The sequence below is a fragment of the Phasianus colchicus genome, chromosome 2, assembly GCF_987193195.1.
Source record: "Phasianus colchicus chromosome 2, bPhaCol1.hap1.1, whole genome shotgun sequence".
NCBI lineage: Eukaryota > Metazoa > Chordata > Aves > Galliformes > Phasianidae > Phasianus > Phasianus colchicus.
This window is the reverse complement of record NC_143437.1, coordinates 15,725,012-15,741,197: the sequence shown is the minus strand read 5'-3', so window position 1 is coordinate 15,741,197 and position 16,186 is coordinate 15,725,012. Positions and strand designations below refer to the sequence as shown.

The 16,186-nt window shown below is 44.6% G+C and overlaps 1 protein-coding gene across 5 annotated transcripts in view; it reads right to left on the bottom strand.

The window, feature by feature from the left end:
• The window catches only part of TTBK1 (tau tubulin kinase 1), a 101,714-nt gene extending 85,756 nt beyond the window's left edge, over nucleotides 1-15,958 (bottom strand). For 2 of the 5 annotated variants that reach the window (XM_090134897.1, XM_031597414.2), the window contains exon 1: nucleotides 15,415-15,519. Coding sequence is in view for 1 of the 5 variants with exons in the window: in XM_090134894.1 (XP_089991020.1) it covers nucleotides 3,228-3,230 (3 nt within the window). In the remaining 4 variants the exon portion in view is untranslated. Of the gene's footprint in view, nucleotides 1-3,227; nucleotides 3,331-15,318; nucleotides 15,395-15,414; nucleotides 15,520-15,825 lie in introns of those variants that run through there. The other 3 variants (XM_090134894.1, XM_090134895.1, XM_090134896.1) reach the window with 3 other exon arrangements.
• Nucleotides 15,959-16,186: the final 228 nt, after the last annotated feature.

Genomic DNA, 16,186 nt, shown 5'->3' with positions numbered 1-16,186 from the left:
CAGCACTCTGACTGCAAAGTTAAATAAGTTCAATATCATAAATACCCAACGAGAATGAAAGACCACCACACTTCTTCAGGCCAGAAAAAAAAAAAAAAAAAAAGAAAGTCCCCATTAAATTATGAGCTCAAGTAGAGAAAATTCCCCAGCAATAAAAGGATCAAGAAGGAAGGACAGGAAGTGACCAGCAATGCAATGTGCACAAGGAAGAGGCAGACAGAAATATGACACAAAGTTCAAGACACAGAGGATGATCAAACATGAAAATATACGCAACACCTCAAAAGAAGATGCTGTTCTAGAAATAGAATATAACTGGAAGAACCAAGCAGCAGAATATAATGCAGTAAGAGGGCTTTTGTGAAGTGTTCATGCAATCCAACACCTGATACGAGTGCAATCAAAATGATAAAAGAGAAATAGGAAGGCAACTGAATTGTAAAGAAATTTCAGAAGAAAAGACACCGTGAAATACTTTGAATTCCCATAGACTCCTGTGTCTGTATGGGGCAGCAGCTCTTTCAGCCTCCAGCTATTGAGGGCAGTAAGAAACTGGAAAAGCTATCCATTGAAAAAAATACACACTATGCTTGGCAGCAGAACTTTTTTTTTTTTCTTACTCCTAATGAGTAATTCTAATGCCATTCCCAAGCCAGAACAGTTGAAGTGATCCAACCCATGATCCCTATGAGCTCTGCATGTGCTGGGAGGCAAGAGCACAATACCTCACTGCAGGCTGTACAGGACAGAGAATCTTCCCAAAATCCTTCCTGGGGCTGTCTGTTCTTTATTACTTAAATAAAAGACATTTAATTACAGACTGTCCTAAACCCTCAGCGTTACAAGAATACAAAAGTGCATTAACGTAGGTGTATAGAGATGCAGGTATATGAAAGTCTCTCGGCATCCCTTAATGAGGGCAAAGCACAGCACAGTGCAGCTCTGGCATGTAGGCAGTACAGAGTCAGCTGGAGCACCACAATGGGTGCTGGCAGTAGCAACGAAGACAGACAGAAAGGACTTTGGGAGTTTTACCCAGTTATTTTTCACTTGTTGGAAGCAATATACCTAAAAACATGGGGCATGATGTATGCACTGATGCCACGTGTGCATGGTAAGTTTTTGGTCTAGTAAGCAGTGGTAGGGTAGAAAGTAATGTGAAAAAAAATTTTAGAAGAGAGACAGAATCCATAGCTAGGCAAGACAGAACTGCTTCCTGAGGTACTGAATATACCATTTGTCAATGTTATACTAAATGCACAAAAAAAACCCAAACCAACAGCATGTTTGTCATTCAAGGAGTCCCAGAAAACTTTAGTGGCTTTGAAATAGAATAAAATTCTCCTGAGGCACTATCATGAGCAGCAGCCATTTGGTGATAAAGAATTACATAACGAAGTTTATTGATATGCTTTGGTACAGCCACAGTGGTGCAGCCAAACAAAAAGACAATTTAATTATAGCTTGAGACAAACTGTTATAGATGGCAGAAGCAGCACAAAGCAGCGATAACATAACAAAAATCTGATCCTGAGGCAGCATTAACACTGCAGAAATAAGCTTAGGCATATTGACTGAGGGTTTATCAGAATAACAATGAAGAACTGCCTACAGCCATGACAAAAATACAACACACGTTGACCAAGATCTCCAAAAGCATCCCAGAGAAATGGCCAAAGAAGGGATGGAAGTTATGTCTTCTATGCAAAGGTAAGTGTATATATGTTATGCAGTACTTTAATTCCACCCAAAAAACAATTAAATACAGTGTAAATATTGTTTGTCCAGCATCTAAGCCTGTTGCCAGCCTCCTAATTGGCCTGAATTTGCTGGTGTAGCTACAGAAGTGAGGTGGTGAAAGATGGTCAGTAGGCAATACCCAACACACAGCACAGAGCACCACCTTTGTATGTTAAATAAGTGGCATCAAGGAGACCTGGAGCAGAGATGGAAGGATAAGAGCTTAAGAGAGCTATTAAGGATGTTTTTGATTCCAGTGGTAACTAAGTAGGTGAAATCTGAAACAACTTTGTCACGTTCAGATTTAAGATGTAGAGACTGCAGAATGCAAAGGCATATAACTTGGAAGACAGTAACTGGGAAGACAAAAACTTTCAGATTGTCTTCTTCCTACAGGAAATGTACTATTTTCCAGGAAACAGTTGTATCCATATCCCAAGAAGAGAAGGAAGAGTGCTGAGGAAGCCTAAAACACTGTGAAAGTGGCTTCCTAGAAATAGCATATGAAGTAGAGTGAAAGCAGGTGTGAAAAAGAAACAGTGACAATAACAGAACTGTCTCTTGGCCAACCTCAGCATCCAAAAGTGTGAAATCAGCTCTTGCATACCGCTGTCTCCTCCAGCCCAGACTGGAGAATCTGTAGTGCTTTACAAATTTAGTCTTGGTCCTTAAATATATATATATATATATATATATATATATAAAATAAAAATCCATGCTTAACAGGCCTTACTAAGTATTCTGACACACTGCTCTGCTATATGTTCCTTCTGTTTGGCATCTAGACAGTTCCAGTGAATAGCACACGTGGTTAAATGGTCTCTTTAATTTTAAGGCAGCTTGCAAGAAAACTGATGTAATATAGCAGCAATTGTTGTACTGACGTGAACATGTAGACCAACAGAAAAGTGTGACTATGGTAGGTAAAATTAGGAGGAAGGTCTACACAAGAACTATTTCAGTGCAGTGCCCAATGTTGTAAACCTATCAGTCAGGCAGAGCCTTACATCAAATGCATCTCCCTGGTTCACATCTGTATTCTTCAAGAAATCAACTCACAGTAAGCAAAAGGAACTTCACAGAAGCTGCGAGCTGAAGAACTCTTCACTGCGGATGCTTGGATGCTTGCAGAGATTCATAAACTGACTTGACAAATTCATTAAAATAAATAACAATTAGAAATCCATTAAAGAGCTGCATACAAACATTTCACCTTTAGTTTAAGAAGCCATCAGTTCACAGACTGCTGAAGGCAGTATAAGCATTCTGGGTAAGACATTTTATATGCTTTCCCTGCTCTTATTCTCAACCCCTGATATCCTCTTGGCTATCTTCCTTGAAGAAAGCTCTACTAATTGTATGACATCTTTCCTATATTAGTTCATTTCTTGGTATGCTTTGTTAGTAGCGTTCAAAATACAGCCAAGCTGAAAAGTCATCAGACTCAGAGGTGTTATTAAACAGCAGAACAGAGGTCTGTCTCTCACCATCTTACTAAAGGTCTTGGGACAGTCTTAAGTGTCTTTATCTCACTGTTGAGAAATCGCAACATGCCACTCTATTTCAGGACACATCCTCACCACTGGAAGCCTACAAATTAAAACAATTAGAACAAGTGTAGATTATTTAGTTCTGCTGTAGCCCAGAACCCTCATCACTTGATCAAAGCGTCGTCATCCATCCTGAACAAGGGATCCACCTTAACTGCAGATCCCAATGGTGTCTTAAGAAGTCGATGTGAACTAAAAGCTTTTTAGGTGAGATAAGGCCAGACATCTGAAAAACAAAAGCAGCAACCCCAGTAAAGTGCAACCTGGAAGTCAGTTCAATCTCTCTTTCCCATATGTGAATAAAAGGAAGAAGAAAAAAAAAAGTTTTAAGTAGAATTTAAGCATAACTTAACTGTTCTCACCATGAATATTGGTTTAAAAGATCCCACAAAGACAAAGGTTTACCAGCATTAGGCCAAAATGAAACCAATGCAGCAGAGAATGCGAATATAAAAAAAGGATTAGGAGTGCTTAGAAGTAAGAAAGAACAGCAGCCAAGGTTCCAAGTGCAACTGAGCAGCAGAAGTTGGGCTCAGTCAACAGCAGGATTAACAGCAGGCACTCATCCTCTCTCACTGTTCTATAAACTTTGTTTCCAGCACACAATACCAATTGTAAAAATGAAACACCTTGTGTTAAAACAACAAAAATACGTATCCTTAAATCTTTGTATAACTAAGCTGCATTACGTACCAGCATTCTATTATCAGGATAGAAATGCATGCAACAATATAAGATAATTGATTAGAAGAAAATACATTGCACTGCACTAACAGTGCTTCAGCCCTGGAACACATCATACCTCCTGCTGAATTTGAAACAGCAATTTGAAACAAGTCATATGTTAGGGTAAGTCTGACAGCAGGAGCTCGAAAGGTTCTGAATTGTTCCTTGCAGACACATCTTCCTTCATCGCCTGCCTCTGCTGTACTGAATCCTGCTCAGAGAGAAGGCTCAACTCCTAGCAGTTGTGGCTTATTGTTCTCCTCTGTGACATGCTCCTCTCATAGGCATGCAAGGACATCAGCCTTAGAAATTCTGGATTTGCTATTCATAGCATGTCATTTCTGTAAAAATAAATAAATAAAGATCTAAAAGCAAGGTTGCAAGATGCTGGGACTATTTTTCACTTTTGAAAAGCTTCTGTTTTATGACCATAAAGGAGTGACGTAAATATGACTGAAAAACAATCTGAAATGCTGCAATCAAAACAGGCAGCTCCAGACTACTGCTAACCCCAGGCTGCACTAAATAGAGTGTAATAAATGTGACAGCAGACACTCCCTGACAGCATTTACTGCTTACCTGCTTACACAGCCAAGTGTAGGTACTGTGGTCTGCACAGTCACTTACAAGTATCAGCATATGACCTAAGGAAAGCAAAGCCCCAAACACACAAGTTCATGCACATCAACTCATGGCTGCACACCACCACAGCAGCAGATCTGCCCCACCAAATGGCCTGGGCATGCACCCATCGCTCCCAACAACCACAGAGTGGTGTGCAATAGGCACAGGCTGAAACCGGCACACAAGGAGGGCACAGTGCAGGGCTGACTCCATTATGGGCAATGGTTGTGTGCACTGTGATACAGTGGCTGAACATGGCCCTGTGAATAGCAAAAAGCATGCAGCTGTGCTTTGCTTTTTGATAAAGGAATTTGAGAATGGGTTTTGAGAGTGCCATAAAAATTATCAATTTCATTTGTTGATTTGCAACTCCATTTCCAGTTGACGTAAAGGTAGATGTTGGTGAGGTGGCAGTAGAGGTTGAACCTTCCCACCAATATCCTGTTCTATTTCGTTGCCACGTGACAGAATGGCATCTCACATGGAAGCGCATATAGAGCAGAAGTGTGGACTTGAATTCCTCCATGCAGAAACAATGGCAGCCACTGACATTCATTGGTGCTTCCTGAATGTTTGTGGAGTCCAAACAGTGCATGTCACACAGTGAGGTGGTGGGTGGTACATTTCAGCAGTGGCAACAGAAACAGTGGGTCATCTCCACTGGTGATGATTGTTATGAGTATGGCATGCAGGCTCTTGTCCATTGCTGGTCCAAATGCATAACTAATGGTGGTGGTTGTGAAGAAAAAATAGTGTTTCATAGCTGAAAATTCACTCAATTAAACAGTGTTTTTGTATTGGTTATATTTTCCATGGAAATAACTAGGAGGCATTACTTTCAGAACAGTCTTCATAGATGTGGCCCAAGACAATTCTTTTCCACTCAGTGTGTCCCAGGCAAGCCAAAAGGTTGAACGTTAGTGCATTAATACATTCTTTCAGAGACTGAATTAGCATACATTACAAAGCAGTCAGATACAGCAGTTATTTCTGTGCCAAAACCAGCCATCTAAAGGAGAATTAGTCTGTTACTTTCTTCCAATCTCCTTGAAACAAATTGCTCCAATTTTTGAACCAAGCAGAAAATTAAATAAATGGAAACCAAGAAGCTCCTCCTGCAACATAATCAACTTAACCTCTTTTAACATAACAAACAAATATCACAGTCTGCTTAAAATGAGCACTAACTGGAGTTCAAGTTTATCTACTACCTGCAGAGCCAGTATTGATAGCTATTTGCAAAGCCTGAGTAGTACACTGGTAGCCAGAACAAATACATCTGAACAAAAGCAAGAGCTACCAGAGGTTATACTTCTTGGAGGCTGGAACCACTTCAAGGTCCCTTCCAATCAGAGCCAGTCTATGATTCTATGGTTCTAGGGTCAAACTCAGCCTGCACCCAACACCTTTAAACATCATGTAGAGATTGGAACAGGCTGCAGAGGCTGGTGGTCACTGTCCCTGGAAGTGTTCAAGAACAGTGAGATGTGGCACTGAGGGACATGGTTAGAGGGCTCAGCGGCGGTGGGTCAGTGGTTGGACATGATGCTCTTGGAGGTCTTTTCTTCATGACTGTATATGTTGTCAGCAGCTGCTCCTGGATTAGTTTGTTTAATCAAGCGTTTTGTACCCTAGAGCATCTAAAGCAATTCCTCTGCTTCCTCCTTGCAGAAGGCTTTTATGCGGTGCTTATTACTCACCATCCTCCATGAGACCACTCCAAGCCTCTCCTCAGAGCTCTGCCCAGCAGTCTCTGCCTGAAGCCACTAGTCTCAAAGCATTTCACTTTGAGCAGCTGGCTCATCTGTACAGCAAACTGGGAACAAGCTGCTTAATGGTCCCAAACATAACCTAATGCAGAGTGACCAAAAGGCCTACAGCTTGAGACCAACCATTTTAAACTTGCATTCTATAATATTCAGCTTCAAACCATATCTCAGATGAAGTCGCTGCAAATATCAAGAAACTCCTCAAAAAGCTATTCATAGAATCATAGAATGGACTGGGTTGAAAAGGACCACAATGATGATGTAGTTTCAACCCCCCCGCTATGTGCAGGGTTGCCAACTACCAGACCAGGCTGCCCAGAGCCACATCCAGCCTGGCCTTGAATGCCTCTAGGGATGGGGCAAGAGGATTCAGAAGATAAGAGCATACAGTAAGTGCCTAAGCAGAGAACACTGTACTTCATATATGGACTCAACTTCTGGAAGAAGGAGGAGGATGAAGAAGGGACTGCATCCAGCATTTTCCTAGCTGGGATCACCTCAGTCTGTACAAAAAGAATATATCCTAAAGAAGTCAGACTGAGGGATTCCACTGAAGTTACATGTAACCTTTGGATGAAACACCACTAACTTCACAAGAACTGTCAAAACTGTATACAAACTAAAACTAGTGAAGTTTAGGGTCCACTTTGAGCACTTGCTGCAGATTGTGAGTGTCCACATCTAACATCTGGATTCTGACGTGTTGGAAAACAAGCCTCCAGCCCAAGGATCACTGCTCATGGCACTGTACACATCAGGAGCCTCTCCTTGGATGCCCTCCTCCAGCTCTGCACCTTGTGTTTGTAATCCTATAAGAAGCTGTTGATGTGGCACTTAGAGATGTGGCTTAGTTAGCATGGTAGTACTGGTTCGATGGTTGGACTAGATGATTGTATAGATGTCTTTTCTAACCCAAATGCTTCTATCTTTCTTAAAAATATATATATATATTTACAGACACGACACTAAGACTTTGTGCTGCCAAGAGCATTCTGAAATTTAACAAAAATTAGAGTAAGTGAGGCAAGTGCCACTTGCTGCACTGTTACATCATACCAGGCTAAATGAGCCTAAGTGGGACATTTTTTTCCCATTTTTCAAGCTCACTGCTGATCACAGCAGAGATTGTTTGTAATTATACAGAAGAGATTTCCTGAGACTGATGGAAACATTTTATCATGCCAGCTGTTAGCCACTTCAACCATCTTTCTGCAGCCCTCCTGCAACTATTTCTACCATGCTTCAGACAAGAAATCTCTCCCTTAGTTGGAGCACACTCAGTGGAACGTTTAACCTTCCTCTACCTCCTGTTTTAAGCAAATCTACAGTAACATTCTCTGAACTGCAGCCTTACAATTTTTTTAGTTTGCAGACAGCTGGTGAATTGCCCAAAGGTGATGTCCTCATGGCTGACCCACTTTTTCTCCTACCCTTGGGAAATCCCAGTACATTCTCAGCCATATTCAGCAGTTCTCTGAGCATTTTTTTCCCCTCAAAGACAAAAGTGCCCAGGGGTGTAAAACTCATTTTTACATTGGAAGCTCAGATTTCATTGTTATCTGAGCAATCTACAATTCCAGAGGAATTTGTTTCCCATGTAGCAGATCTAAAGACAATATTAACGAAGGAAACAATACCATTAATGCCAGTAGCAGCTGTGGCCCACACTGATTTCCCTCTGTGCCTGAGCATCGTAGAAAAGTTTATGAAAATTCTTGTAGATGCAAGTATGATCTGTTTAACTCCTGCACTGCTGCAAGATCCAGTTTCCAAGGAGGAATTGTTTTACCAAGTTCATGGAAGAGTTCTTATTACAGGTTTGTCCTGGTTGCCTTTAGGTTTCCACATGTGCCAACAATGCCATCTAGCCCACAACTGTCACCATGCTCTTCCACCCTCCCAGTCCATGCAAATTATCATTTCTCATCCATAAACCATGAGAATAAGTTTCCTTATCTGTCAAGTTTAACAGCTCTATGACTTGGGCACATGTCTTCTCATTCTGCTACAGATCTCTCAAAACATTACACCACATCATCGTGCCTGCCAGAAGAATTTCTTGAATGTCATTCTTGAAAAAAAAGAAGAAAAACAACACTTCAAAATCTGTTCCTCGGGGCAGATTTGTTGCAATAATCCATACTTATACTTTGATCCTCAATTTGCCAATGCTTTGCCAGCTAACCGGATCCTGAGAATTTCTTATTACAGAACACATAGGGTTGTAAGTCTTATTTTAATGTAAAAATAACTGAAGTCCCATTCATAATTGTATTAAAGAAATGGCATAAGAAATTTATACCTGAGCTGGCAAAAACTCACAACAATTTTTCAAACTGATCTCAATCTGAAATGTATAATTATGCATTCTGTGTTCAATGTACCAGAGTAAGCTGGCTACCAGGAAACACTTCTAATAATACTCCACAGCCACAATTTCTGCTTCCAGTCCAGCAGGGAAAAAATGAACAACAATTTTACCACAACCAGAAAAACAACAGCAAGGTTAAAGAAAATCCATTTGGGGAAAAAAAAAAAAAAAGCAACTATACTAAAAAGACCTACCTTTGAGTTGCTGTCACATTTGGAATAGGTTGCAGACCTAAGTAACCAGCTAGTCTCAAGGCCCAGAACCCAAACGCATTCTGCCATTTCCCTCATACCATCGTGAGAGTGAGAAAATATTTGACTACCTTCCTTCTGAGTGTTTTAGCCTTTTCTCTTTTCCTCCTGTTTTTTTCTCATTTTTCCTTTTTGTTTTTCCTCCCACTTAATATGCAAAGTCTCATCAGCCTCACTTTTGCTTGATGAGTAACCACTCCTCATTCTTTCTAGACGCAGAGGTGAAAGTGTCAAGAAAAGCAAAAGGAAAGTGCATTTCACATAAAACACTTCATTGCATAAGCTCAGGTTCAGACATTTAGGAATAACACATATTCCTGTGCCTGCAGAGCACAACAACAACAACAACAACGGCAATTCATGTTTTGCCTACAACTGGGAGTGAGACATGAGAGTCGCCAATAGGTCAGCATCCACACCTAATTGTCACTAAAAACCTGGAGCTAAAATAAGGCTGCAGAATGCCATCCTGGTCACTTGAAATTTAAACTATTCAAATATGTGCATCTTATCCAAAAGGCAACTGAAAGGCAAATTAATTTAGCACAGAAGCATGTTACTACAAAGCATATTTACAAAACTGAAGGGCTTTCCCTGCCTGGCTTATCTTCTGCTAGAAGCTGAGGTTTTATGACTGAAAATTATTGTTTTTCATGGGAGTTTTTTTTCTTAAGGAAAGTACCAGCACCTGGAACATGGGAGATGGCAGATTTCAGATCTCTTGCTCTTTTCAAACCAAGGCTGGACAGACACCTTTCAAAAAGCATGCTTCAGCTACTGCACATCTTACTAAGGACAAAACATGTTTTTGGGTGCTTAGGCACTATTGAAGGAAGTTGAGAATCAGTGGAAGCTCTGAGTTGGTTATATCGCATTACCTACAGTCCTTCCTCCATAATCTACAAGCATGCTGACCCTGGATCCACAACTTCAGGTTCCTGCTTTGCCAGTCTAAAAAACTACCTTCAATGAAGAGAAGCAGCACCTTCAGCCCTGTCAGCTCTGAACTTCTGCCCACCATGGGCCATCTGAATGACTTGTATCAGCAGAAAAAACTATTATTCACCCTAATAAATGAAGGTAAGTAGCTTAGAGCTACTTGAAGTGGTTGAATGCAGGCTTAGCCAAACACAAACCCCAGCACAATGAAGGAAAGGTATCTCAGATCCATTTCAGCTTCAGCCAAGCTGCTCTCCACAATTGCCTTGAAAGCAAAAGTTCTCAGCCTTCCATGAAAGCATAGGGCTCAGCTACCTCTGCTTAGAAGTAGCCAGCAAATCAGCCTGAAGTTAACATTTTTTTCCAAGGAAAGCAAGATTTAAAGAAACCACTTAGTTTTAATAACTTTGTTGCATCATCCCTAAGTTAACACATTTTAGAGTTCAAACCATCTAGATTCTGTTTAAATAATTTGAGATGTAATTAAAGCACGAAGCTCTGAACCTCATAACGTAACACCACCGCAAAGGCAACTTCTGTTCTCTGATTGAGGTATGTCACGTCACGATGAGCAACTTTCTCTTCTGCATAAAATGAAAGAAAAGCACACAATTTAATGGAGCATCCAATCAAAAAGAGCACTGGGCTAATGCCCATATGAAGGGAGAGCAATACATTCCGCACATTTGAGTGAGAATACATAAAAAGAATGTCTTAAGTTTAGGTTTGTGGAGAGGAAAGAAGGAATTTCAGATACATTCGTATTTTCAGACTACATTCCAACTATCAGTGGTGCCAAGGAGAGAAAAACATCTTGTGGCAATAGGCCTTTACGCTGACTAGCAACAATCTTACTGGTGAAATCTGCTCACTGATAGTATGCCATCAGGAACATCTATTCACAAGAGAGGAAAAGAAAGGCTGCAGAGACAGCTTTGTGCATGTAGCTGAGCTAGTGAGGTGAAAGGACAGCATGGTAACCTGCCAGTCATCAAGTGCAAAAGCAGCAAATGACTGAGAGCTGAGGGAGTCCTCCAGGAAAATGGCACTGCCCACTGGCTGCAGCCTCCAGCTCCTCCCTGGGTGTTCAGCTGTGAGCACAATCACAGGGTGACACTGGGTGCTCTAATCCACTGCAGCCATCCTGCATCGTACCATAAGAAGCTGGTAAGCACGATCTCTTTCAGTGTACGAAGGCCAAGAACAGCAACCTGGGGGAACTATCCAATTGTGTAACAGTAAAGGAAAATAAAGAAACTGTGAGGAAGACAAAAACAAAGAGCACTTTCAGTGGTACGTGATATTTAAGTGGGATCTTTTCGGGTGAAACAGATGAAATAGGTCTCAGAAATAAGCTGGAAAATTGCAATGTATGGATTCAAGGAAGAACTTCTAGGAAGCTGCTAAAAGGGTGGCCTTCTCCAACACGCCAGCATACAAGGTACATAGAAAGAAGGCTGGATCATGTGTCCTCTTCGCCTTTCCTTAAGTATAATCTCTTGATCACTGTTAGAAAAAGGATTGGAGCAATACAGGATATTGGCCTGACCAGTCAGGTTTATAATCCTACAATCAAAACCTTTTCACTAGAGATCAGCTTCCCCTTATCTGGTTTGCAGTCTCTTTATATGAGCCGTATGAAATCAAAGCTTTCTGTACACAGCCTCTGGGCTGATGGTGAGCCTTGTAGCATATCCTACCACATGAATAGCAAAGAATTCACTTCCATCTGTCACAGCTGACACTAAAGTTCTTTCTGTAGGCTAAGCTGCCCCATTTCTCTGGAGAAAAGGAGACTTGTGCCCACAAACACTAATTCTGCTTTCCATAGTGCCTATATGGCTGGAGTCAGCCCATAATCTGCAGTCTGTTTCTTTCATATTGTTCACCAAATTAAAGATGACATGTCTTGACACCAAAAGGAAAGGCTTTCCAAGCACATCTCATTCGATTACATCTTCAGTCCATCACACTGTCAACATCTCCGTACACAAAACTACAAAAAGGACCCTTTCCCATGTAAACAGTTCCTGAGTAATGAAGACTTCATTTAAAACAGTGTGGAAGCAAGAAAAAACAAAAGGAATTGTGGTCTGATGAAAAAGCTACTCTGGTATCACACCCCTCCCCCCCGTCAAGCTCAATATATTGATGTATCTGCTCTTCTCCAAAAATGGAGAAGTTCACATGAAACAGCTTTTAATACACATCAAGTTCCAAATGGTACTGTTGTTGCTACACTATTTCCCACATTTTTGGGGTCTCATCTGTATCATATGCTGTTTATGGCCACCATTATGGAAAAGGCCCAGAGCTGGTCCTGAAGGATGAGGAGGAGTATCACCAACTCTCAGTTTGTATCTGGTGATGCTCATACAGCTGAGGTAGCCTCAACAGAATTCAGACACACAACTGCATAAACTACATCATCTTTCTCACCTCTCCTTCCTAATGCCTCAATGGATGTCCAACAGATTCCCCAATTCTTCTTTCGCCTTAGGGAGGGAGGCCTCATAGCTGGCCTTTCTAATTGCTTTGGGAGACAAAAATCTTAACATTTATCCCAACTGAACAGTGGGAACGGTATCTCAAAATGATATTTCAGGGGATTTCTGCATGTCTTCCTGGGTGTTTTTTGTTGTTGGTGGGGTGTTTTGTTTTGTTTGGCTTTTTTTGGTTTTTGTTTTTTTTTTGTGAAGAAGGAAGGGAGGGAAGCACTACTTGTACCCATTCTTTGTCTTCAAAAAAAGCAGAACTTAAACATTGACATCTGCTTCCACAGTCACACCAGCAAATCTCAGGTATGCCTTTCAATGTCCAAAGAAGGAGATCTTAACAAAGCCAAAAAAGTAGCTGAAAATGAAGGAACAGTTTACAAAGCCCCTAGGGACTCTGTAGAGATATAATGCTCTACAAGACCCTATTTTCTGTCTTCTGCTCTGTTCATTGTTTTCAAAGTGAGCCAATGTTATTGGAAGGTCATCAGGGAGCTCTGGCAAATGAATGTAATCCAGGGCTTTCCCAGGAATGGGAGAAATTCCTGCAGAGTTCATCTGGAAACGGTATGCTAAATAAGATCAACACAGAAAACTGACAGGTCACAACTGAAGAAGTGAACACAGAGCAAGATTTGCCAGAGAGCGCTGAGCTAACAGGCTGTAAAGTGATGTGGCAATCTCTCTGTAACAGAAGGCAAGGAACAGCACAAAGGTATCACAGCACTTAGAGAGGAAAGAGGGAATCAGCTCTCTCAGGATCTGTCTGATAACTCTTGCTCAGGAAAACATCAAGTACCAACAGCTTCTATCAGAGGAGGCTTCATTTTTCTTGTTATGGTGTAGAGCTACTCTTGGGTTCATTGCTTCAGCACCTAACATTGGGGTTGGGATGAAGAGGAAAGGGAAGGAAATCAATACGTGGGCAAGGGTGGGGACCACTTCATTAGCATGAACTGTAAGAGGTGTCAAAATAGAATCATAGAATCATTAAGGTTGGAAAAGATTTCTAAGATCATCCAGTCCAACTGTCAACCCATCCCCCCCATGCCCACTAACCATGTCCCTCAGTGCCACATCTCCACTGTTCTTGAACACCTCCACGGTCAGTGACTCCACCACATTCCTAGGCAGCCTGTTCCAAAAACTCACCACTCTTGCTGAGAATTTTTTTTTTCCTAATATCCAACCTGAACACCTCACAGTGTAACTTGAGGCCATTCCATCTCATCCTATCACTGGTACATGAGAGGAGAGGTCAACCCCCACCTCTCTACAACGTCCCTTTGGCAGTTTTGGAGAGCATAAGGTCTCTCCTGTACCTCCATTTCTCTGGACTGAACAATCTCAGTTCCCTCAGATGCTCTTCATAAGACTTGTGCTCCAGACCCCTCATCAGCTTCATTGCCCTTCTTGAGATTTTCTACACCAGAGGCACTCCTTTTTGCAAGGCCAAGAACACTGATGGGGATCTGACCTGACTCTTGCTAACTATTTCAAGAAGATATTAAAGAAAAAAGAAGAAGAAGAATTAAGCAGGTATCCTTGAGACCAATTCTTACAAAAACTGATCTACAAAGAAACAGTAATTCCAGTGTTTTCCTTCACCAGAGATGAAGCCCTCTCTTGAAAGAATATTATAATAAAGCCTGTAAAAGCACAAAGAACGTAGAAGTTGCAGAAGTGGACACCATATACCCAATGAGAATCTCAAAAGTTTCTGATCTCAAGTGCAACAGCATGAAAATGTTTGTTACAAGTTGGATGATCATACGCACACGAAGAAAACAATTCATGTGTAACAAGGGTTGGAACTCAATCTTTAAGGTCCCTTCCAACCTAACTCATTTTACAATTCTACGAATTCCCAATCTGCACTCACTGTACTGAGAAACAGTCTCAAGAGAAGTTAGAGTGAAATGTGGTCATACTACTGAGTCAGTACTCAGTACTTTAGCCATGGCACCTGTGAGGGCACAGTACCCATTAGCTGTAGTGCTGAGGCATGCGCAACAAGGAGTTAAACTCACTCACATGATGCTGAGAAACCCCTGTTGTGATTCACGGAGAAGTTTGTGGCTAAAGGTAGCATTTCCATTGGCAGTACGAGAAGCATAAAGGAATTGATAAGCTATGATAAAACTAGGAAAGCCTTCCTTCCACCAGTCAAATGACCTCCTCTTTGCAAGCCAACAGAAATTCGGGAACGCAGAAGAAATCGTGGCACAGGGTAGGTTGTGGCTGCTGGGAACAGCACTGGGCTGCCCCCGCCAACACCCGAGAGCAGCAGCAGTCCCACCGGGAGCCACGGCTCACAGAGCCCTGCTGGGTGCCCGATGAGCTCAAGGTCACGGTGCTGCCACGCAGCTGCCGGCGGGTCAGAGCCGGGCGGCGAGGCGGCTCTCAGCGTGCAGGGGATGGGGAAGGGCCGCCTGGCAGGCGGGCACAGGCACCAACTTGGGAACCGCAAGCAATAAGGGCACAGAGACTCCGTGCTGAAAGGCTGCAGAACGCCGGAGCACTGGAACCTCTCTGAGAAACTCTCAGCGCCCACCCGAGCACCAAAGAGTTCAAACACAATGAGAACTCTCCCCGACGAAACACCCCGGCGCAACGGGGCTGCTCGTGCGGCGTTCCGCCAGCCGCGAGGCGGGCACCGCGCGGGCCGCCCATCGCCGAGGCGCAGCACCGCGGTTTCGAGCCGCGCTTCCCGCAGCCGGCTCGGGGCCCGGCCCCCCGCACGACGCCCGTGGCCCCGCCGGGCGCCGCAGCCACCACAGCCACCACCCTCCCTCCCGCCCGCCCTGCCCCTCCCCGGCGGCCCCTCCCGCGCCTCGCCCTAAGCGCAGGCACCTGCTCGCCCGAGACGAGCTCGGCCGCCGGACTCCGGGTTCCGGACCCGCGGAGCCTCTTCCGCCGCCACCCCGCGCCCCCGGCCCGGCCCCTCACCTGGGGCCGCCCCGCCTCCCCCGCTGAGGAGATGGCCGCGTCCGCCTCTGCACTGCAGCTGTCGGCACGCTGCTCCCCCCCTCCCCCGCCCCTCTCGGCAGATGGTTCGCCCCACCCCATCCCGCCTTCTCATTGGCTGCGCTCCGCCGTCATTCCTCGTCGGGCCCGCCCACCGCCCGGGGCACGCCGGGAAGCCGAGTTCTCCGCTCGGGCCCGCTTCCCATCGGCAGGCGGCACCGGGCGGAGGGACGGACTACAGTTCCCACAACGCCCCGCGCGCAGCCCCGGAGCGGCCCGGCCCGGTGCGACCCGTACCCCGCATCTCCCTCAGCGCCGGAGGGGCGCCCCCTCCCCGCACGACGGCCGCGGAGGCCTCCGAGGCCCGGTCCGGCGCGGCTCGGCTCGGCTCACCTGGCCCCGCCGCCTCTTTCTGCGGCCGGCGCGGGCGGCGCATGCCTCGCGTCCTCAGTGCGGCTCGCCGGGCTCGGTGCCGCCGGCGCCGGGCGCTGCGGCTGCGGGGCGGGGGCGGGCCGGCCCAGGGCGCATCCTCCCCCTCGGAGCCGCGGCGGGCGGCGGGATTCGCCCACAATGCACCGCGCGCCGCACCGCCAGCATCAGCCCTGACATCACCCGCGGCCGCCCCCGCCCCGCCTGGCCCGCCCCGCGCCCGCCCCGCGCCGCCGGCAGCAGCGGGCCGGCACCCGGCATCCTGCGGGCCCTGCACCGGAGCAGCCCCGAGCCGAGCCCTCGTGTCCCCAGCTGTGTCCCCGCA